The sequence below is a fragment of the Narcine bancroftii genome, chromosome 5 (genome assembly GCF_036971445.1).
Source record: "Narcine bancroftii isolate sNarBan1 chromosome 5, sNarBan1.hap1, whole genome shotgun sequence".
Lineage (NCBI taxonomy): Eukaryota > Metazoa > Chordata > Chondrichthyes > Torpediniformes > Narcinidae > Narcine > Narcine bancroftii.
In genome coordinates, this window is record NC_091473.1 from 236,730,154 (window position 1) to 236,753,749 (window position 23,596).

The 23,596-nt window shown below is 39.8% G+C and overlaps 2 protein-coding genes across 2 annotated transcripts in view; one reads left to right on the top strand and one right to left on the bottom strand.

Moving 5' to 3' along the window:
• The window catches only part of inavab (innate immunity activator b), a 243,332-nt gene that overhangs the window by 181,021 nt on the left and 38,715 nt on the right, over positions 1-23,596 (bottom strand). The gene's annotated exons all lie outside the window — the stretch shown is intronic.
• tmem167b (transmembrane protein 167B) lies at positions 8,578-17,359 on the top strand. Its single transcript, XM_069941755.1, has 3 exons — positions 8,578-8,727; positions 15,217-15,348; positions 16,698-17,359. Exons 1-3 carry the CDS (start codon positions 8,718-8,720, stop codon positions 16,778-16,780), a joined length of 225 nt encoding a protein of 74 aa, XP_069797856.1. The 5' UTR covers positions 8,578-8,717; the 3' UTR covers positions 16,781-17,359.

The following is a 23,596-nucleotide window of genomic DNA, read 5'->3' on the forward strand; positions in this document are numbered from 1 at the left end:
TCGCATTAGCTCATTACATCATTCCAGTACATCTGTTCGAGTCAAAGGATGCACAAATACACTGGAGATATGTTAATTGGTCGTGACAGTGAAAGACATCACCATGGTTCATTCATAAACTGCAAAAGTCTCACAAGCCATTGTGTTTCTGGATAAAACTGTACAAATATTCAGTCATTAGACATGCAATAATAAATCTTACAATAAAATAAATCAATTTTAACATTCTTCTCATTTTCACTCCTGAATGAAATGGAAAAAAAAGGAAGTGAAGTCAAAATATGAAACATCCATAATCTTGCTTGTAGGTTTGCAGATTAAATAACAAAGTTTTTATTTTTGTTAACTAGTATGGCTATACCTCCTGCTTTTGAATTATAGGATGCTGCCATTACTTGTCCTACAAGACACTCTTTAGTTTGTTATGTTCCACTTCAATTAGATGCGTTTCCTGCACAAATGCTACATCTATTTTTTCCTCCTTCAATAAATTTAGTAGCTTCTTCCTTTTAATTTGGTTATGTATTCCATTAATGTTTATAGTCATGTCATTCAACATGGACTGAATTTTTTCAAGGGTTTAATCACATTTGTAATGAGTGGGTTGAAATATATTTTGAAAACTTTGATAGATGATTTCGCTGTAAGAAGGAAATGGGAACAACATTACATGCAACTTGGGCATGTACGAAAGTAAATACGATTTGAGAAGAATTAAATCAGATAATAAATAAAATTACAAAAAATAACATACCAAAAAAATCGGAGATATTTCTTTTAAGTAACATTCTTTTTCTTTTCTTTGGCTTGGCTTCGCGGACGAAGGTTTATGGAGGGGTATGTCCATGTCTGCTGCAGGCTCGTTGGTGACTGACAAGTCACAGGCAGGCACAGTTGCAGCGGATGCAAGGGAAAATTGGTTGGTTGGGGTTGGGTGTTGGGTTTTTCCTCCTTTGTCTTTTGTCAGTGAGGTGGGGTCTGCGGTCTTCTTCAAAGGAGGTTGTTCCCCGCCGAACTGTGAGGCGCCAAGATGCACGGTTGGAGGCGATATCAGCCCACTGGCGGTGGTCAATGTGGCAGGCACCAAGAGATTTCTTTAAACAGTCCTTGTACCATCGTCGGCAAAGAGTAGTTCACGGACATAAGAAATAGAGAATTAGGCCTCAAATTGGACAAAGTGCAAAAAAATTCATTATGATAGCTTTAGCGATATCAAAAAAAATGTATAATGTCAACTTGGAAAATGGAAGAGAGCATGAGTATTCAGCAATGGTACGTGGAAATGAATAACTGTATTCCATTGGAAAAAAATAACATAATTAAAAAAATAAAGTCACAATGTTTGAACAAATTTGGGAACCATACATGGAACATATCAGAGAGTTTGCCTACGACCTCCATCCCCTAAAATGAGAATGAAAATGACTAGATTCAGTGTGTAATAAAGAGATGACTAATTTTTCTGTTTATTTTCCTTTGTGTGAAAATATTGTTTTATGGTTTTATTGTATTGTGTATGTTGAATATTTATGGGTTTTGGAGGGGGGTGTGTAGAGGGGAGGGAGGGAAAGGGGGAGAAAAGACCACTGTGTAAACTTAATGAGATACCTCTGTACATATTTTGGTTGATATGGTTCACAGTGTGAAAAATAAAAATTATATTAAAAAAAAGAAAAAATGCAGTTAGTTTGCTTGAGAAGCCCTTTATAAATTAACATTTAAATGTTTTCATTTAAAATGATGAAGGATAGGGTTCACAGGAATTAAAATTTGAAATAAAAACAAATAAATGCTAAATGTAGTCATCTAGCACATAACAGGCCCTTCTGGCCCTTGAGCTTATGCTGCCCCAATTACACCAAATTCTCCTACAACCCAAATACAGTTTTGGAAGGTGGGAGGAAACAGGAGCACTGGGAAGAAACCCACGCAGACATGGGGAGAATGTAAAAGCTCCTTATAGATGGCACTGGATTTTAACCCGGATCGCTGGCATGGTAACAGTCAAATATTAAGAATGAAGCATAATTTATTAAACGTAAGGAATTTAAAACAAAGGTTAGAAAAGCATCTTTGTATAAATATTGAGACAATAGATTTCATATTGAGAATTAATAAAGTATAAACTATTATGTTCAAGATTACATTGAAGAAATGACTGAAGGAAAATGGGTTAAAGGGAACAAACAGCTTTGTGATGGCGTAATGGTAATATTCCGAGCCAGACAAGGGAACTCAAAGAAATAAATTTATATTGAATTAATATTGAAGAAGTTCAGTTAATTATTTAAACCTTTAATGAAATGTTTTTGCAATCATACATTTCAAATGTAGCTGTTGAATCTACTTAAAATCTGGGTATGAAAAGTAAAAAAAAAACGACCAAAGAAAAGGAAGGCAAGATTGTTCTTTGGTTACTAAACAACAGGAATTATGTCATTTAAAATGTTCAGAAGAGATTAAGTTAGCAGCATAGCTTCTAAGCCGATTATTCTTCCACTTATTTATTTATTTTTATTTAGACATACAGCGTGATAACTGGTCCTTCTGGCTGATGAGCCCGTGCTGACCAACTACACCCAATTACCCTACAATTAATCTATGTTTGAAAAGTCAGGGGAAACAGAGCACCCAGAGGAAACCCATGCAGGTCACGGGGAGAACGTACTAACTTCTTGCAGAAAGAGCTGGATTCAAATCCTGGTTACTGGCTCTGTAACATGGTTGTGCTAACCGCTACACGATCCATGCTGCCCTTGGGTCAACATTGAGAGTAATGGAATTATGGACATTATGGTAAAATCTGAGTCGTATAAAAAAATTAAATGGCTCAAATGTAGAAACCATAAATAGTGAAAAATTATACTTGGAGAATTCACATGAAGGGTAACACTAAGCTAGGATAGGAAAAGAAGATAGTGAGGGAGGTAAAAATAAAGGTCAAGGGAGGAAGGTGGCATGAGACGTACAAAGTAATGAGTCTGAAGGCATGGTAAAAGAGATGGAAGATGCAGATGCTTTAAAACTTGAGCAAACAATTAACTGCTGGAGGAACTCAACATGTAACACAGGATCCATGGGTAGAAAAACACTTCAGGACAAGAATCTCGACTCAAAACGCTACCCATAGATGCTACCTGACCTGCTGAGTTCCTCCAGCTTCTCTTTTTTTTTGGGTGGTGAAGAAGACAAATGAAATTCTGACATTCTTTTCAAGAACAATGTTGAGTCTTTGGAAGGCACTGGTAAGACCTCATGAGCCGTATTGAGCCCCTCGTTTAAGAAAGGATGCGCTGATGTGAGAGAGAGTTCAGAGGAAGTTCACAAGGATGATTCTGTAAATGAAAACTTTTATGAGGACAATTTGGCAGGCCTTGGCCTGTACTCATTGGAATTTAGGAGAATGAGGGGGTTTCTCATTGAAACATTTCAAATGTGGGAAGTCATGGACAAATATAGAAAAGTTGTTTCCCATGGTGGGAGAGCCTCAGACAAGAGGGTACAACTCCAGGATTGGGCATCAACTTTGAACAGAGATTTGGAGAAATTTCTTTAGCAAGAGTGTGAAGAATTAATGGAGTTTGTTGCCACAGGCGATATTGAAGGCTAAGTAATGTGGGTGCACTTAAAGGAGATTTTGATAAATTCTTAATTAGCCAGGGCATCACAGGTTATGGGGAGAAGGCTGGAGAAGTGGGGCTGAGTGGAAAAATGAATTAGCTCATGATTGATTGTCGAGACAGATTGAATAGCCTATTTCTGCTCCTTTGCCAAGTTAAGTCATCTTTATCAATCATACCCCATGTTTGCACGGTAAAGAAGAGATAGCTGTTTGCACGGTAAAGAAGAGATAGCGTTTCTCCAGGACCATGGAGCATATTTACATCAATATAAATTAAAGTTAAACACATTGAAATATTACAGATATTAAGATGTATACAGTAGAAGTCCAGGGTCCACTATCCACATACGTTCTGAGAATCCAGGAGCCTAATGACTTGGGGGGAAAAACTGTTGCCCCATCTGGATGTAAGGACCTATATGCTACGGTTCCTCCTACCAGATGGCAGAAGGAAGAACAGTTTACATGAGGGATGTGTGGAGTCCTTCACAATATTTACTGCCTTTTACCTGCATCAAGTGTTGTAGATGTCCTTCATGGTAGGAAGAGCCCCCAATGATCTTTTCCATTGACTTAACTATTTTCTGGAGGGTCTTGCGGTCTGAGTAGGTACAGCATCCAAACCAGGTGGTGAAGCAGTTGCACAGGATTCTCAATACATCTTCTGTAGAATGTAGTGAGGCTGGAGGTTGGGAGATGAACTTTCCTCAGCCTTTAAAGGAAGTAAAGGCTATGTGTTAAGGGACCAGGTGAGATTCTCGGCTAAGTGCACTCCAAGAATTTGGCTAAGTGCACTCCAAGAACTTGATTCTCTTGATTGAGCCATCAAAGATCAATGGAGTGTGGTTCCCCCAGGCCCTCCTGAAATCAACAACCATCTCTTTTGATTTATTAATGTTCAGATACAAGTTGTTGGCTCTGCACCAGTCTGTTAGCAACTGTACCTCATCTCTGTACGCTGACTCCTCATTATTACCAATAAGGCCCACCACAGTCACTTCATCAGCAAACTTGATGATATGGTTCGAGCTGTGTTTAGCTGCACAGTCTTAACATCTTGTGGTTTATTTGAGCTACTGAAGCAACTTGGTGGGTCAAGCAACATCTGTGAAGAAAATGGACAATCAAAATCCTTCCTCTGGACTGGTAGACATTGCTCACAGGGCTGAATTTTTTTTTTGTTCTTTCTGCCCTAGTTCAGATTTCAAACATGTGCAGTATTTTGTTTGTTGTTATGGACCATGGACTGACCTTTTGGACTGTATTTTTGGATTGGCTTACTTGACCAGGCTTTTTATAAATATATCTGTATATTTACTATTAGTAAATATAGTAGTTTCATGGCTTGGTTCAGCATCATGCTGAAGAAGATTGAAAAGAGGGTTGGTGCCAGAACACAGCCTTGCTTCACGCCATTGTTAATGGAGAAGGGTTCAGAGAGCTCATTGCTGTATCTGACCCGATCTTGTTGGTTTTCGTGCAGTTGGATAATCATGTTGAGGAACTTTGGGGGACATCCGATGCGCTCTAGTATTTGCCAAAGCCCTTTCCTGCTCACGGTGTCGAAGGCTTTGGTGAGGTCAACAAAGGTGATGTAGAGTCCTTCGTTTTGTTCTCTGCATTTTTCTTGGAGCTGTCTGAGGGCAAAGACCATGTCAATAGTTCCTCTGATTGCGCGAAAGCCGCACTGTGATTCTGGGAGAATATTCTCGGCGACACTAGGTATTATTCTATTTAGTAGAATCCTAGCGAAGATTTTGCCTGCAATGGAGAGCAACGTGATTCCCCTGTAGTTTGAGCAGTCTGATTTCTCGCCTTTGTTTTTGTACAGGGTGATGATGGTGGCATCACGAAGATCCTGAGGCAGTTTACCTTGGTCCCAACAAAGCTTGAAAAACTCATGCAACAATGAAGACGCTGTTTACATCCGGTACCGCACGGATGGCAGTCTCTTCAATCTGAGGCGCCTGCAAGCTCACACCAAGACACAAGAGAAACTTGTCCGTGAACTACTCTTTGCAGACAATGCCGCTTTAGTTGCCCATTCAGAGCCAGCTCTTCAGCGCTTGACGTCCTGCTTTGCGGAAACTGCCAAAATGTTTGGCCTGGAAGTCAGCCTGAAGAAAACTGAGGTCCTCCATCAGCCAGCTCCCCACCATGATTACCAGCCCCCCCACATCTCCATCGGGCACACAAAACTCAAAACGGTCAACCAGTTTACCTATCTCGGCTGCACCATTTCATCAGATGCAAGGATCGACAATGAGATAGACAACAGACTCGCCAAGGCAAATAGCGCCTTTGGAAGACTACACAAAAGAGTCTGGAAAAACAACCAACTGAAAAACCTCACAAAGATAAGCGTATACAGAGCCGTTGTCATACCCACACTCCTGTTCGGCTCCGAATCATGGGTCCTCTACCGGCACCACCTACGGCTCCTAGAACGCTTCCACCAGCGTTGTCTCCGCTCCATCCTCAACATCCATTGGAGCGCTTACATCCCTAACGTCGAAGTACTCGAGATGGCAGAGGTCGACAGCATCGAGTCCACGCTGCTGAAGATCCAGCTGCGCTGGATGGGTCACGTCTCCAGAATGGAGGACCATCACCTTCCCAAGATCGTGTTATATGGCGAGCTCTCCACTGGCCACCGTGACAGAGGTGCACCAAAGAAAAGGTACAAGGACTGCCTAAAGAAATCTCTTGGTGCCTGCCACATTGACCACCGCCAGTGGGCTGATAACGCCTCAAACCGTGCATCTTGGCGCCTCACAGTTTGGCGGGCAGGAACCTCCTTTGAAGAAGACCGCAGAGCCCACCTCACTGACAAAAGGCAAAGGAGGAAAAACCCAACACCCAACCCCAACCAACCAATTTTCCCCTGCAACCGCTCCAATCGTGTCTGCCTGTCCCGCATCGGACTTGTCAGCCACAAACGAGCCTGCAGCTGACGTGGACTTTTTACCCCCTCCATAAATCTTCGTCCGCGAAGCCAAGCCAAAGATAAGATATAGTAGTTATTAATAAATATAGTTAAAATTTAACCCTTTTGTATTCTGGTGGTTTGGAGCATAATAAAGAGGGGGATCGTCCAAAGGTACAAACAAATTTGTTAGCTTCAATTGATTAGTGATCAATCGGTTGAGTCTGAATCAAGCTGTAGCATAGTAATTGGTGGAATTCCAGTCTGGTCTTGGAAATTCCTTTGATAAAAATAACTAAAAGCTAGTGTGTGTGTGTGTGTGTGTGTGTGTGTGTGTGTGCGTGTGTGAAATCAACAGCAACAAACCAGCAGCCACGGATATAGAGAGATCTCTTTGAGAATTTTAAAAAGGCTAAAAAAAAGCACAAGTTTGTGACTATTGCCAACAAATTTACAATTGCTTCAGTAGAACAAGTGAGAAAGGTGGAGATTGGGAGGAAAATTGCAAAATACTACAGGAAACAGGAAATTTTGACAAATATTGTTAGAACAATTTCCCAAGAGTAAATTTTCTGAGAAAGTACAGTTGGAATTAAAGAGATTAAAAATGGAACAGGAGGAATGAGAAATAGAAGCAGAGGAGAAACATGATCCATTGGTCTTTTTGGGTAAAATTAAAAATAAGAATAGAGGCTTTTTAAATTGGAGTTTAATTTTACAAGAGTATGATTTGATGATAACATACATAAGGTGAAAGGACAATGTGATAGCCAATTGTCTGTCCAGATGCTAACCTTTGTAAATTAAATTACTTACTGTGTGCGTTTGCTTTATATTTTGGTTGTGACACTTTAATTAATTACTAACATTTTGTTCTTGCAGACCAACATTTTCTTTGTGGTTGGGAGGAGTTATGGACTTTTGGACTGTGAACTGTCACTTTAAAGGATGAATTTCTACTGAGAATTGTGTAACATTGATTGTGGCACAGTTCAGTGCTGGTTTGCCAAGGTCGAGCTATGCAGATAATAAGAGAGGAATGCATTAATTGCTGAGGAGGAGGAGATGATCCCGATTGCTGAGGCAGAGAAAGAGAGAGAGTTCAGTGGAGCAGCCAGGAGAATACACAGAGACAGAGTTGAGAACAGTTCTGGCTGACTGAATATGAGTGTGACAAAAAGGTCTCTTTGAGGCTGCAGTTTCAGAAGGAAATTGTGGAAAGCTGTGTGAAAGGCACAGGCTTCATAAGTGTGGTGATTAAAAAAAAAACCTTGAAGAAACCTGCAAAGGATTTGTAAGTTTATTGCCAAGCAACATCAGTCATTTCTCTCTCTCTCCAGCGTTCATTCTACACTCATTTTGTTATCAATTGAAGAACTGAACTTGGACATTGAACTATGAGAGTGAATTCTGTGGACTGTATTTTTGGACTGACTTACTTGACTGGACTGACCTAGGGTTTTGGGGGATGTTTCCTTTTGTTCTTGAATATTGGAGATCGACTGTAATGGTCTGGTGTATCCCCCCCACCACATACACTTTATTTATAAAAAATATTTGTATATTTACTATTAAAGGCATATAGTGGGGTTAATTTGGGCAAGATATATTGTGAAGTTATTAATGAATATAGTTAAAATTTAACCCTTTTGTATTCACAAGATCACAAGCCCATCCAGTCTGCTCCGCGAATCCACCCTGAGCTAAACTGTTCTCGCTTCCAGTTCCAATTTCCTGCCTTTTCCCCAAATCCCTTGACCTGTCAAATTCCACCCCCGCCCCCCCCACCCAACTTTAAACTCCCTCCACAGCTGTATGTGCCAACAAATTCTTGTTGGGTTGGGGGCACATGTCTCAAGACCAGCTACTTTTCCCACACTTTTCCATTTTAAGACTTTGCATTTGTAGTACAAATTATTATAAATAGCATCCCTTCAAGGGGGGGGGGGGGGCTGTCTTGATCACCAAGGATGATCATGTCCAGTCTCACTGAGCATCCTGAGTTGGTCACTAGGCAACAGTAAGCGAGCACCGCAATCATCGATCGACGCTGCCGGGTGGACTGGTTCGATTACTTCGCCTGGGTGTGTTTACCTCAGGACGCGCGAGCTGGATGATGAGCGTGTGATTTGAAGCGAGAGGAGGCGCAGAGGGCCTGGGTCGTCGACGATGACAAACGGTAATTGCTCCAACCTCCCCGTCCACGGGGGTCCCTCGGCCGGCGTGGGCTCGGACGCCTCAGCGAGGCCGGGCTTGAGGACGTGGCCATTCGGGAGAGTTAGGCCTCGGCAGTGAGGAGCTGGCAGATTGGAGGGCGGGGCGGGTGGGGTGCAGCGAGCTGAGCCGCCGGCTCTCCGACCCCGGGTCGTGCTTGGCAGAGGCGCGGTCGCGACCGTCGGTCTCGGGTGTTGGTGGGGCCGGGAAACCAAATTGAAGGGCTGCGTGACGGCGGTTGAGTGGCAGCTGTCTCGACCAATCAACAAGCGGCCTGCTTCAACCCGGTCCTCTTGGACCAATGGCTGAGCCCACGGCTGGGAGGGCGGTGTCAATTTGCAATGTCCCTTTCATCGCACCTTTGCAAGAGAGAACTGCTTGAAATCAATTTGGGAAAGGCAAAGGGAGAGATTGGATGCAAGCCTTGACCAAATAAATACTTGCATTGGGTTTGGTTTAAAAAAAAACAATGCTGGAGAAACTTAGCAGGTCGAACAGTAACTTAGCAGGTCGAACAGTAACTTAGCAGGTCGAACAGTAACTTAGCAGGTCGAACAGTAACTTAGCAGGTCGAACAGTAACTTAGCAGGTCGAACAGTAACTTAGCAGGTCGAACAGTAACTTAGCAGGTCGAACAGTAACTTAGCAGGTCGAACAGTAACTTAGCAGGTCGAACAGTAACTTAGCAGGTCGAACAGTAACTTAGCAGGTCGAACAGTAACTTAGCAGGTCGAACAGTAACTTAGCAGGTCGAACAGTAACTTAGCAGGTCGAACAGTAACTTAGCAGGTCGAACAGTAACTTAGCAGGTCGAACAGTAACTTAGCAGGTCGAACAGTAACTTAGCAGGTCGAACAGTAACTTAGCAGGTCGAACAGTAACTTAGCAGGTCGAACAGTAACTTAGCAGGTCGAACAGTAACTTAGCAGGTCGAACAGTAACTTAGCAGGTCGAACAGTAACTTAGCAGGTCGAACAGTAACTTAGCAGGTCGAACAGTAACTTAGCAGGTCGAACAGTAACTTAGCAGGTCGAACAGTAACTTAGCAGGTCGAACAGTAACTTAGCAGGTCGAACAGTAACTTAGCAGGTCGAACAGTAACTTAGCAGGTCGAACAGTAACTTAGCAGGTCGAACAGTAACTTAGCAGGTCGAACAGTAACTTAGCAGGTCGAACAGTAACTTAGCAGGTCGAACAGTAACTTAGCAGGTCGAACAGTAACTTAGCAGGTCGAACAGTAACTTAGCAGGTCGAACAGTAACTTAGCAGGTCGAACAGTAACTTAGCAGGTCGAACAGTAACTTAGCAGGTCGAACAGTAACTTAGCAGGTCGAACAGTAACTTAGCAGGTCGAACAGTAACTTAGCAGGTCGAACAGTAACTTAGCAGGTCGAACAGTAACTTAGCAGGTCGAACAGTAACTTAGCAGGTCGAACAGTAACTTAGCAGGTCGAACAGTAACTTAGCAGGTCGAACAGTAACTTAGCAGGTCGAACAGTAACTTAGCAGGTCGAACAGTAACTTAGCAGGTCGAACAGTAACTTAGCAGGTCGAACAGTAACTTAGCAGGTCGAACAGTAACTTAGCAGGTCGAACAGTAACTTAGCAGGTCGAACAGTAACTTAGCAGGTCGAACAGTAACTTAGCAGGTCGAACAGTAACTTAGCAGGTCGAACAGTAACTTAGCAGGTCGAACAGTAACTTAGCAGGTCGAACAGTAACTTAGCAGGTCGAACAGTAACTTAGCAGGTCGAACAGTAACTTAGCAGGTCGAACAGTAACTTAGCAGGTCGAACAGTAACTTAGCAGGTCGAACAGTAACTTAGCAGGTCGAACAGTGTACTTTATTCTGCAAAGATGAAGATACATAACCAACGTTTGGGGCTTGAGCCCTTCATCAAGTTAGAAACACAAAACATTGTATTGCCAGTGACATACTATGGTGGTACAGGAGTCATCCACTTGCCTCCTTGACAAGATCAGAACAGCATGTTGATACTGACTGGCTTTTCATCCTTCATCTTCAGATGCAGAAACTGCAGCTGTTGATAACCTGGATAAAAAGAATTTGACCCGGAACATCAACAATTTCTCGTTTCTCCCCCACTCCGATGTTAAGTTCTTTTTTTAAAAAAAACCTTGAGAATCTAACTTCTTGGAACAAGCTGCATTAAATCGATCTGCTCTGGTCAGATAAATCAAAGTAGCTCGCTCATCCCTCAAGAAATAACATGCCACAAATAATTTTAATCGTATTGCATTGGTTCATAACAGTAATTGGGCTTTATGATGGTCATGGAACATCAGGATTTTGACTTGTTCTAACAAAAAAATAAAACTATGCATATTGATTCAATGTTCACATGTTATAACACTCGTTTCATCCTTTATTTGTTTTCATTCGTTTTTTTTTCTGTTATAGATTTGATCATTGTAACATTAAACTGGTGAAATATTGCTTTTAAAATTTATCCTTGATCTGGACGTAGTTGGTTTTATTGATCCTTCCCTGTCTAATGCAAAACTTGGTAGCAAGTTTAGAAAGCTTAAATCCATAACTTTCAAGGTACAGATAAGCAATTGTAATAATGTTGCACTGCTTCTCAGATCTTGATTGAACTTTTAAGAAGATTCATTAGAGGACCAAAATGTAACCAAATTTAAGTTAACTGCTAACTCGTCAACTGTAGACACATTCAGGTTTTCCAGTATTTTTATTCATTCAAAACCATAAACCATCAAATTATCTACATTCACGTCAATGTTAAAGCAAGGAAAAAGTAGTCTTTTATGATGGAAATTACACTGGTGACGTTGCAACAAGAACAACTGACTCATTTAGATCAGTGCATTTTGTGGCCTTCAAATACACTTACATTTATGCCGAAAAGTATCCTATTGTATTGAAATATGATAAAACTGTCCTGAACTTGAGCAACAGCCACAAGAAATTTGTAAATGAGCTGTATTACAGATGCTAGAAGTTACTGCCCCACTATTCATGATCTTGTTTTACCACAATCTAGCAAATGCATTCAATTAAAACAAAACTTTTATATAACCATATAACAATTTAGCACAGAACACCTTCCCCTACCCAGTCCCATTGACCAGTTCCTGGCCCATAACCCTCCACAACTCTCTCGTCCATATACCTATCCAACGTTTCCTTAAATATTAAAATTGAACCCCCATCTTCCACTTTCGCCAGAAACTCATTCCACACTCCCACCACCCTCTGAGTGAAGAAATTCCCCCTCATGTTTCCCCTAAATTTTTCCCCCTTCAATCTCAATCCATAAAACCATATAACGATTTACGGAGCGGAAACAGGCCATGTTGGCCTTTTCGAGTCCGCACCGGTTCACTGATTTTGTGCGCCCTCTTCAGGCATTGGTCCCGGTAATGTCTTCTTGTTTGAATCTCCCCCACTCTCAATGGAAAAAGCCTGTCCACATTGACTCTATCTGTCCCCTTCACAATTTTAAATACCTCTATCAAATCACCCCCCAATCTTCCATGTTCCAGGGAATAAAGTCCCAGCCTGCTCAACCTTTCCCTGTAACTCAAACCCTATCTCACTTTTGGGAATGTACTATTCAAATAATTGAGTCGTCACTGGCTTTTTTTAAACAAAATATTTATGTATTCAAAGAAAATGAATAAACTGGGAAGAGGTTCAAATATTCACAGTCAGTATGTTGTACAGTTGTCATTTATTCAATATTTGAAAGCACCACTTACTCAATCCTCTTTACCACATTGTGTAGAGAGATGAGGTGAATGTGGCATTCCACATTGGCCATTGTTCATCTTTTAGGCTGAAAAGATTAATTGGCAAGACATTTTAAAATGGAGTCCAACTTTAATATTGCATTGTCATTGACCAGTGTGCTAGCTCCTACCATAATGCGCAATGCTGAGCCTTTCTGAACAAGGGCTGTTTCCAGCCCACAGAAGGTCTTTGTCAGCTGTTTGACCCCAAGCTTGCCAGTTGTCAAACCCACTGTTCAAATTGAATGTTTATGAATGCTAAAATTACTTGGGCACTTTTTTTTCAAAACTACTACAATAAAATCTTGCAAAGATTAAATATTTCATTATGTTAAATAAATAAATAAAGAGACTGGTTTCAACTTGTTGCAAAAGCAATTATTTCTCCTCGTTCATTTTATTATATGTGTTGGCCTTGCAGCAGATGTATCCTGCATGGACTTTGGGAACAGATTCCCCAAGTGAAACATGATAGGCTGCAGATGCTGTGATTATAGTAAACACATCGAAATGCTAGAGGAACTCAGCCAGTCTTTTCAGCATTTAAAGGAGTCAAAGATAGATTGCCGACATTTTAGGCCTGAGCCCTTCATCAAAGAAAAGGCAGAAGCAGAGTGTATCAGAAAGTCTCAGAATTCAAACAATGGGGGAGGAATCTAGACCAACAAAAGGTGTTAATTGAATATGATAAGGGACGAGTACGTAAGAATTTATCAGGCCTGTGCAAAAGAAGACAGAGAAAGGAGAGATGACAGGGGAAGAAGGGGTTGGGAGTGGGGTTTAACGAAAGCCAAAGAAGTTGATATTAATAAGGAAATGGGATGGAGAGCGGAAATGGGAGGTCATTGGAGATCCACACTATTGTGACAGATGGAGCCGAGTTCCTCAACAAAGCGATCTCCCAGTCTGCATCTAGTCTCTTCGATGTAGAGGAAACCACAGCGGAGCTCTGGATGCAATAGATGACCCCTGCAGATACACAAGTGAAAAATGTTGCTTCACTTGGAAGGACTGTTTTGAGCCCCAAATGGTACTGAGGAAGGAGGTGTGGGCACAGGGGTAGGTCCCAAGGGGACGATTGGTGGGGAAGGAGAAGTAGATAAAGGAGTCATGGAGGGAGAGGTCCCTTTGGAAGGTGGAGGGGAAGGACAGGGGAATATGTGACTAGCGGTGGGATCATGTAGCGGGTGGCAGAAATTGTGGAGGAGGATGTGTTGGATGCAGAGGCTAATGGGATGTTAAGTGAGGACAAGGGGAATCCTGTCCTTGTGTGTGGGGGCGGAGGGGGCCAAGGAAGATGTGCGGGTAATGGAGGATATGTGGGTGGGTGCCGAGATGATGGTGGTAGAGGGAAAGCCACATTGTTTAAAGAAGGACATCTCTGACGATCTGGCATGGAAATCCTCATTCTGGGTGCGGATGCAATGGAGACAGAGGAAATGAGAAAATGGAATGGAATCCTTATAGGGGGCAGGATGGAAAGAGGTGTAGTTAAGTAGCTGTGGGTTGATTTTTAGAAGATGCCTGTTGAGAATTTGTCTCCATGATGAGATCATACATGGAATATTGTGTGCAATTCTAGTCACCTAGCTATTATAAATAGGTAATTAAGCTCAAAGGAGTGCAAAAAGATTTGTAAGGATGTAATTAGAACTAGAAAACTTAAGTTACGAGAGGCTGGATAGGTTGGGACTTTTTCCCTGGGGCATTGGAGGCATAAATAAGGTAAACGGTCACAGAATTTCCCCTGGGCCAGGAAGTCCAAAACGAGAGGGCGTAGATTTAAGGTGAAAGATTTAAATGTACATGATGGGCAGCATTTTCCACTTGGGCAGTGGTGGGTTTGTGGAATGAGCTGCTAAAGGAAGTGGTAGAGGTGGGTACAATGGCAAAACTTAAAAGCCATTTAGACAAGTATATGGATGGGAACGTTAGGGGATTATGGGCCAAATGCATGTAAATAGGACCAACTCATTGAAATAGGTCAGAATATTTGAGTTGGGCCAAAGGGCCTCTTTCTATGCTATATGGCTCTGTGACTCAAGCTATATAACCAAATCCTTCAATCCTAATAAGCAAGATTTATAACATCCTTGATATAATGAACAAGAACCCTTGGCATTCATATAATTTGTTCATAAATTGCAAAAATTTAGTGCAAAGTTCAGTGCATTGACAGTTTCATTCTCGTGAATCATCTCTGCACCTTTTCCAGCTTAATAAATCCTTCTAATAGCTGAGGACCAAAAATGCACACAATATTCTATATGTGGCCTCACCAACATTTGATGAACCCAATTTGTTCAGGTCAAAGCCTCAAACATCTAAATATTTCTCTTTGTGCATCTGATGAATTGACACATTTATTTGTAATTTCAGTTTCCTTTAATTTTGAAGCAGACTTGCTTGGCCTACTTAACTAAAATATTCTTCCATGTGCTTCTTTTTTGGGTTGTCATTAATAAATGATAATTCATCAACATAAAATAAGGATGATAGAATTCTTTGTGGGTTCATTATTTAAATAGCTTTTTCTCTTAGCACTGTTGAGTGATGTAATACAAAAGCAGACTGCTTGTGCCTGAAAATTTGTAGTATAATTCGTACAGATTTTTATAACTATCAAATATGTCTTAAATGTGTCTGATTTTCTTTTAATGAAGTTTCTCATGTTTTACAGTATATTCTTTCGATGGGCTCCTGGTATTTGGTTTGCTCTTTATATGCACCTGTGCATACTTAAAGAAAGTTCCACGGCTGAATAAATGGTTACTTTCCGAAAAGAAAGGGGTTTGGGGTGTATTTTACAAAGGTAAACAGAGTGATGAAGATCAAGATTCAATTTATTGTCATTTAATAAAACAGTGTCATTTTATACAAAATTGCTTTTGCCTGCTGTAAGACAGACAGATTCGCTATCGGTAGAAATTGTCGGAAGTGCCTCTTATAATCAGAGAAAGAAAGCCAAAAGAGAGTCCTACCACCACCCCCCCCCCCCCCCCAGAGTCCCGAGTGTCTGTAGTTTCACCTCCAACACTTCTGCAGCCACACAGTGTCCAGTCCAAACCATTGGCAACCTGAGGTCCAGATCTGAACCTTCGACACAATCAGGAGCCCTTCAGTGCCTTCGGCACCCCTTGCATCTCAGAATGCATGTAGTGAAACACGAAAGTAGGCAGGTGCCATGACTGTATTAAAAGCACAGAAATGCCGGAGGAACTCAGCAGGTAGCATCTGTAGGAGATAAAGATATATAACCGAGATTTCAGGCCGGAGCACTTCTTGAAAAAGAGCTCAGGTCTGAAACATCGGTTATATATCTTTACCTTCTATGGATGCTGTAAGACCAGCTGTGTTTCTCCAGCATTTCTGTGGCTTTACTAAACTGATTTATGTATTAGATTTGATTAACCACATTGCATATCAAGTTGGTAATGAATATGGTAAAATATTGACCATATCAAAAATTATAAAGCAAATATGACATTCTTGCTAAGGTCTGTATTGAATGAAAAATATTTAAGCATTTGACAAATCCCTTTTGCACAATAAGGAAATAATGTATTTTAAATTATATTATTTTTAAATAAAATAAACTGTTGAGATTTGATTATCCTTTTGTTCAGCAATATTGTTTTCCCTGACTTTGGATCATCTGTTGTTCTTAGTCAAGATACAGAGCGGTTAACTCAAGCTGGTATTACCCTGTGCAGTCATTAGACTTATGCACAAAGTTAACTGCCACACCAAATGATGACATACCAAATCTGGTCTTTATCTCTCCCATTGTGAATCAAGTTCTCATCATTCCTGGAACATAGGATGGCACAGTTAGTGTTGTGGTTAGCAGCTGGAACAGCAACAGTAATGTGGGTTCAAATCTAGTGCTGTCTGTAAGGAATTTGTACATTCTCCCCGAGTCTGCGTGGATTTCCTTTGGGGACTCTAGTTTCTTCCCACCCCTCAAAATATACTGGGGTTGTAGGTCAATTGGGTGGCCTGGGCTCATGGGCAGGAAGGTGCTGTATGTTTAAATTTAAAAATTAATCTTTGAAATGTTCCTGAATAAGATTGCAGTTTATTTAAATTTCCAGTCTTTGTAAACAGTAGAAAATAGTTAACATTGCATGAATTACTAAATGAAACTTTGTTTCCTTACAGCTGCAGTTATAGGAACAAGGCTTCATGTACCAGTGGCACTGTCATGCCTTGTCACAGGTGTTTATGTTTTATTTATTAAATGACACCCACAGTCCAAAGTTGACCATGACTCTGAGAGGAACAATATATTTTCAAGATCACTCAATAAGGATTAAGATCAGAAAATGTTTTCCTTCTGTAGAAGAACAGAACATTCTGCCAATTACTCTCTTGTGGAGATGCTTGTCAGGAATACAGGCCAATGGGAAACTTATAGTCTGATTGAATGTGTCTCTAAATTCCATGATGAGGGGAAACATCGAAACTTCCACGTCACTTAAAAGAAACATTGTGATGGACTAGTCAGATAATTAAAGAAGATGTTTGATTATTACAGTTGTAAAGGAAGTATTTATGTAGTTTGGTAACCTTGTTAAAATATTTTAATTGAAGCATCTGATGCATTCTAAATTTAATAAGTTACAAGTTTTCATGTTTAATTAAAAGTTGGTTTTGACTTCTTTTGTCTAAAATAATGAGATTTTTGTACCTTGGTGCAGTTGACTGTTCGCTTCTGTCTTCCTAAAATTATATGTATTATAGGTTAATAATAAAAATAATTATGTATTCATAATTTAGTGTTGTAAAGCTTCAAAATGGGAAATAAAGGGAATATAATTTTATTTTTAATAGTCCATTGAAATCTAATTCACATTATAGCCAAAGGAACTTTACCCAACCCATCTATAATTGGTTAATTAGTTGGACCGAATACTGGAAGTTAAAGTAGTGATTTTCTGAATAAGCTTCCTGTTCCTTCTTTTATATTGGTGTTTCATGGAAAATGTTAACTGTAGTTGAGGCATTATAATTTTCCTATCACATACTTTTTTAATATAACCTATTTTTGTGATTTCCTGTCATATTTTAAGTCTACTTCACACCAACAAAACCAGGAAGTGCAGCCTGTTAAAAATTCATTTTCGGCCTTTGCACTTTGCTGATCTTGGCACAGTCATTGTCGAACATGGTGAAAGGTTTCATCAGGACATTGCGACCATGGAAGAGTGGTATCAAGGTAACTAGAATCCATCATTGCTGCCCGACTATTGTTAGAAAGTACAAACTAAAATCAACGGCAAAACATTTCTAGGTCAGTTGAACTAAGGCAATGTGTCTGCATCATTATTTGATTTAACATGCTAAATTCAATAAAAGTTAATTTAATGTTACTCCACTTTCCTATGAGATACAGCAAATCTGAAATTATCTTTAGGTTCAGCTTGAAGTTGCCTAACATGATCTGCAATTTTTGTTTCCAGAAGCAAACTTTTTCAAAAAATTTGTTGTCCCGCATAATTGCCCAGAGAACAGAGTGTGTAGTGTTTGTTTGTTCAACATTTGCAGGATACAAGATTGATTTAACTGGAGTTCATTATAATTTCACCCAAACATCAGTGCTAATGCAACTTTTACAAAATTGGTCTGGGCATTTTGGTCATGCAGCAAGTTTGGAACTGCCCCTTCAACTCTTATCATCCAAGAATAGAACTCCCTCATTGAAAGAATTATTAATTGTAATCAAGTAATTACAAAAAAAAGAAACAAAACCTGCTAAGATCACCCACAGTGGGGAAGTTACGGTTTATAGTTATTTATATATCGAACCGAGTATCTGCCAGCCTCCACTTGAAATGTAAGAAAATTTGGAAATGCTTTTTCGGTCTTTCAAAGGTTATAGACACAATTAAAAATACTTCTACATAGTCTGATCTAGCATCCCTACCTTCAGAATAGATTCAGACTCCAGAGCGCACAGTTGATAATGTGGTAAATGTTTGCATTCTATACTGACTGATCTAATTCCCATTACCCAGAATTCCCAGTAAAATCCCCATTACCCAGAATTCAAGCAACCAGCAAAAGAAATTGCAGAAAAAAGACAAAAATACAAAAGTTTAAAATTAGCACCCCCTAGTGGTTTGTTTGCCAGTCTACACAATCTCAAGCAACCAGGAAATATACTTATCCACCATCTACCAATTCCTGAAGGTGCTGGATAATGGGGGATTTAGTGAACTTCTGGAAGGCCTTTCACGTAGCTGATGTGAGGGTGATCCTTTAAGCTGCAACAGATTTCTCAGTGGAGCCAAAACACAGCAGTTGCACACTTGCAGTTTTCAATGAGACTATGGACACTTGGCAATTTCAGTTAGAAGAGTGTTTGGATCCAGCTGCGCTGGATGGGTCACGTCTCCAGAATGGAGGACCATCGCCTTCCCAAGATCGTATTATATGGCGAGCTCTCCACTGGCCACCGTGACAGAGGTGCACCAAAGAAAAGGTACAAGGACTGCCTAAAGAAATCTCTTGGTGCCTGCCACATTGACCACCGCCAGTGGGCTGATAACGCCTCAAACCGTGCATCTTGGCGCCTCACAGTTTGGCGGGCAGCAGCCTCCTTTGAAGAAGACCGCAGAGCCCACCTCACTGACAAAAGGCAAAGGAGGAAAAACCCAACACCCAACCCCAACCAACCAATTTTCCCTTGCAACCGCTGCAGTCGTGTCTGCCTGTCCCGCATCGGACTGGTCAGCCACAAACGAGCCTGCAGCTGACGTGGACTTTTTACCCCCTCCATAAATCTTCGTCCGCGAAGCCAAGCCAAAGAAAGAAATTATAGCACCAGTGACCTTGGCTCAAATCAGTCACCATTTGTAAGTGGGTTTCTTCTGGGTGGTCTGGTTTTCTCCCACGTTCTAAAGATGTTACTGGGTTGATAGGTTAATCGGTCACATAGCAGCATGTGCATGGGGTGGAAGGACCTGTTACCATGTTGAATCCTAAAAAAAATTAAAACTTCTGCCTCAAGGTAGGAAAACACAGATTACTTAATTTGGTGATATGTTTTTCAATAAGGGAATAAAATTGGTTATAGCATTACATACATTGATGATTTAGCACATTGAAATTATATTTAAACTGGTTGAAAGGGCAGAACTAAAACTTGAAACTCCTCGTTACATACTTTCTAATGAAAGTGAGGGATCAGCCATATTAAAGAATGGGTTTGAGAATAAGGACCATGAAATAACCTTAAATAGATTGTGCTCTTAAGTGTACATGATAGACTGAGGTGGATAGAAATTAGAAATGTATTTACAAATTTATTCATGTAAAAGCACAAGGCCAATAGTTATGGGTGATTTTGATTATCCTAGTATTAGTTGGGACAGTCAATGCAGAGTGGAGCTGAGCTGCTAAATTGCAGAGGTGAACTTTTTTTTAAATGGTGTGTAGGTGGCCCTAGTGGATTCAGTTTTGGAGAATGAAGATGGGCTCATGAGTAAAAACCTTTTCATGGCAGTGATCATAATTATCCTAAATAAGAACATAGGAAATAGGAGCAGAAGCAGACCATTTAACCCATCAAGGTTGCTCTTCCATTCAATAATGGCTGATGTCGCCATCACCCACCAGTTTTCAATAACCCTTAATTCCGCTACTGTTCACAAATTTATCCCTCTGAGTCTTAAATACATTTAACGAGGGTAACTGTACCTTTGGGCAGGGAATTCTATGGATACATTACTCTCTGGAAGAAGTAATTCCTTTTCATCTGCCTTAGATCAACTTGAGGCAACGTTTCCGAGTTCTAGTCTCACCTACCAATGAAAGCAATCCATTTTTATCTCATCCATTTCTTTTATAATTTTATTTGTTTCTCTGGAATTTCCTCCAACCCCCTCCATTTTTCTAAACTGCAGTCAATATAGTCCCAGGCTATTCAGTCTTTCATAAGCTAATCCGTTAATTTCTGTAACCAACCTTGTGAATCTTCTCTGCATTGTCTCCAAAACTAGTATATCCTTTTTCAGGTAAGGAGACTAGAATTGCAAATAGTACCACAGGTGACCTCTACCTGTCCCCTGTCATGTTTCAAAACCTCCATGCTCTTCAATTCCCCAGCAAACTAACCTTTTGTGATTCTTGTGCAAGCACTCCAAGATATCTCAGCATAATAACATTATGCAATTTTCACCATTTTAATAATCCTTTTTTTACTTCCAAAGTGGATGTTCATATTTACCAATATTCTCCATCTGCCAAACTCTTGACCTCTCATTTAACCTATCTGCATCTCTCTGCAGACACTCTGTGTCCTCTACACATTTTGCTTTTTTACTCAATTTCATGCCTTCAGCAAGCTTAAGTTTAGGCATCCTGCACTTGGTCCACTCCAAATCATTTATGAATAATGTGAGCATGTGTTGGTCCAACACTAATTTTTGTAGCAGCCCGCTAACCAGATTGCCAACCTGAGAAACAGACATTTATCTCAACTCTCTGCCTTCCATTAGTTAACTTATCCTCTATTCATTACTAATGCATTACCCCCAACTCCATCAATTCTAATCTTGTGCATAAGTATTTTATGTAGCACCTCATTGAACATCTGGAATGTAAACCGTTCTTTTCTCCAGCTGATGCTGCTCAGCCCATTGAGTTCCTCCAGCAGATTATTTTTTCTCCAGATTTCACCATCTGAATTCTCTTACATGTCTAGATTGACATCATTGCTAAGACTAAAACTGTACCCATGAGGAATAATTGGGCATGCTGGGGATTTTTTTTAATTGATGAGGAGAGACAATGTGAATAAAATTATGAGAGGTGTTGAAAGCATAAAGGGTGGTCTTGATTTTTGGCTAAAGATGCCAAATGCTTATAGATTTAAATTAATTGGGAGAATGATTAGAGGTGATGTCCAGAGCAATGATGCCCATTCAGGACATTCAAATTATGGACAGCTTTGCTGAATAAGAAGGGAGCAACTATTTTATTCACTGGGATATGTACAGAGACAATAGATTTTAAAAAGATATGCAAATAATGAGGAAAGAAAAATACTTTCATATAAAGGAATTTTAAGTAGAGCAGTTTCTTCACCTGGAAGGGGAAGGGGAGGTGGGGGGATGGGAGGAATCTTCAGAATTTTCGTAAAACTGGATGGGTATCTTAAATTTGGAGATAAATAGCATATTGAATGCCCAGGGGATAAGGGAATATTGGAAGTGAACCACACTTCCCAGGTTTCAAGTTGCAATGTAAAGTTTGTAATAGGTGACCGATGATTGTATCGAACGATGAACTCTGCCTAAGAAGTTAAAGAGCCATTTTTTCCAGTTCTTTGCCATTGCTGAGAATGCTAATGGTAATCAGGATCATTGAAACCAATATAAGATTTGTTCTGTGAAAAAGATTTTCATGAAAGGTTATCTATGATGCTTAGAAAACTACTATAGGACATGTTTAGTTTTTCTTTTTCAATATTTTTACTGACATTAAAATTGAAATTCCACTTTGGAAAATACAGCGTACATAAGGATACATAAAAGTAAAAAATTGAGAAAAAATACATACATTAAATTTAAATCATAGCATTACATCCAAGGAATCCCACATTCTCAAATGACAGATATTATACTAATATTTTATTATTTAAAAAAAAATAAACCCACTACCAAGAAAGAAGTTGTTTGGCAAAAAGAGGAAAGAAGAATTTCTTATCAAAGTAATAAATACCTTATTAGTCAACACTTCTAAATTCATATCAAATCAAAGATTATGGAAATAATTCAAAAAGGAACCCCACAGTGTTTGAAAATTTAAATTTACGTCAGACATTGAGCATCTAATCTTCTCTAAATTTAAACATGACAGAATGACATGTAACCATTGATCATGAGTAGGCGGAACAACGTCCTTCCAACTGAGCACCACTGCCCGCCTAGCCATAAGTGAAGCAAAAGCTAATACATGCACATCAGATGCCATTAAGATTATGCCACTGTCCCCAACAATACCAATCAAAGCAGTTAAAGCCGTGGTTCTCAATCTTTTTCTTTCCACTCACATACCCTGTGATTAATAAGGGATTGCTTAAGGAGGTATGTGGGTGGAAAGGAAAAGTTTGAAAACTACTGTTTTAATCATACCTAATTGACTTGTTAGGTGCACAGTTACATAACTCCAAAGGAAATAGGCCAATGACAATTTTTCTCAAGCAAAATATTTCAGTCTAGAGCAGTGATTCTCAACCTTTCCTTCCCACTGATATATCACGTTAAGCAATGCTTTCGAATCACAGAGCACCAATGACATATGGATTGCTTAAAGTGGTAAGTGAGTGGAAAGAAAAGAGTTGAGAACCACTGAGTTAAAGGATTAGGCTTAAAGTTAATTTTAAAAAGTACAGAGGAGGCTTGAAATGTTTAGTTTTTAAAGAATAATGTAACAATTGGATGGCATTTATAAGTGCAAGGGAGGAAAAAATAAAGGATGGAACCTTTGACTACGTCAGTAAATATTCAGTAATTCCAAATAAAGGTAGAGCTACAACCAAAAATCGCAGTGATATATTGTTCAATGTTCTGTTCCCATGATTCTGATTTTATGGATGAAATGGGTTAAAATGCTAGATCATTCATTGTTCTTTTATTGTAATATTATCAACATACGATATGTGTGGTCACTTTCTCTGAGTACCTAGGAATGCAGGTTTTCTAATACATTCTATGCTTGCAGCATTCCATCATGTTCACAGCTCAAACCAAAGATATAGGGAAAAAAGAAATTTTGTCAGTATCTATTCATCCACTTCCATTTAACTAGGAATAACTTGGCTACCATACTAAAGCAACAGAATATGCAGAGATGCATACAAATTGATACCAAATACTCAGTAATGCCAATGGGAATTTAAAGCATTTGGTGTGTGGGAGTTCTTTTGAAGTTGAGCCATTTAATTGGAAAAGAGCACAAAGAGGTAATATTTGAAGTATTCGTATCCAAGACATGTACAATACTTGCACTGCATAGAAAGGGAAATCTATGATTCAATACTAATTTCTTTCATT

Coding starts and splice junctions, on each gene's coding strand:
- tmem167b (XM_069941755.1), top strand. Junction 15,349..16,697: donor TTGGGGTGTATTTTACAAAG/GTAAACAGAGTG, acceptor GTTTCCTTACAG/CTGCAGTTATAGGAACAAGG.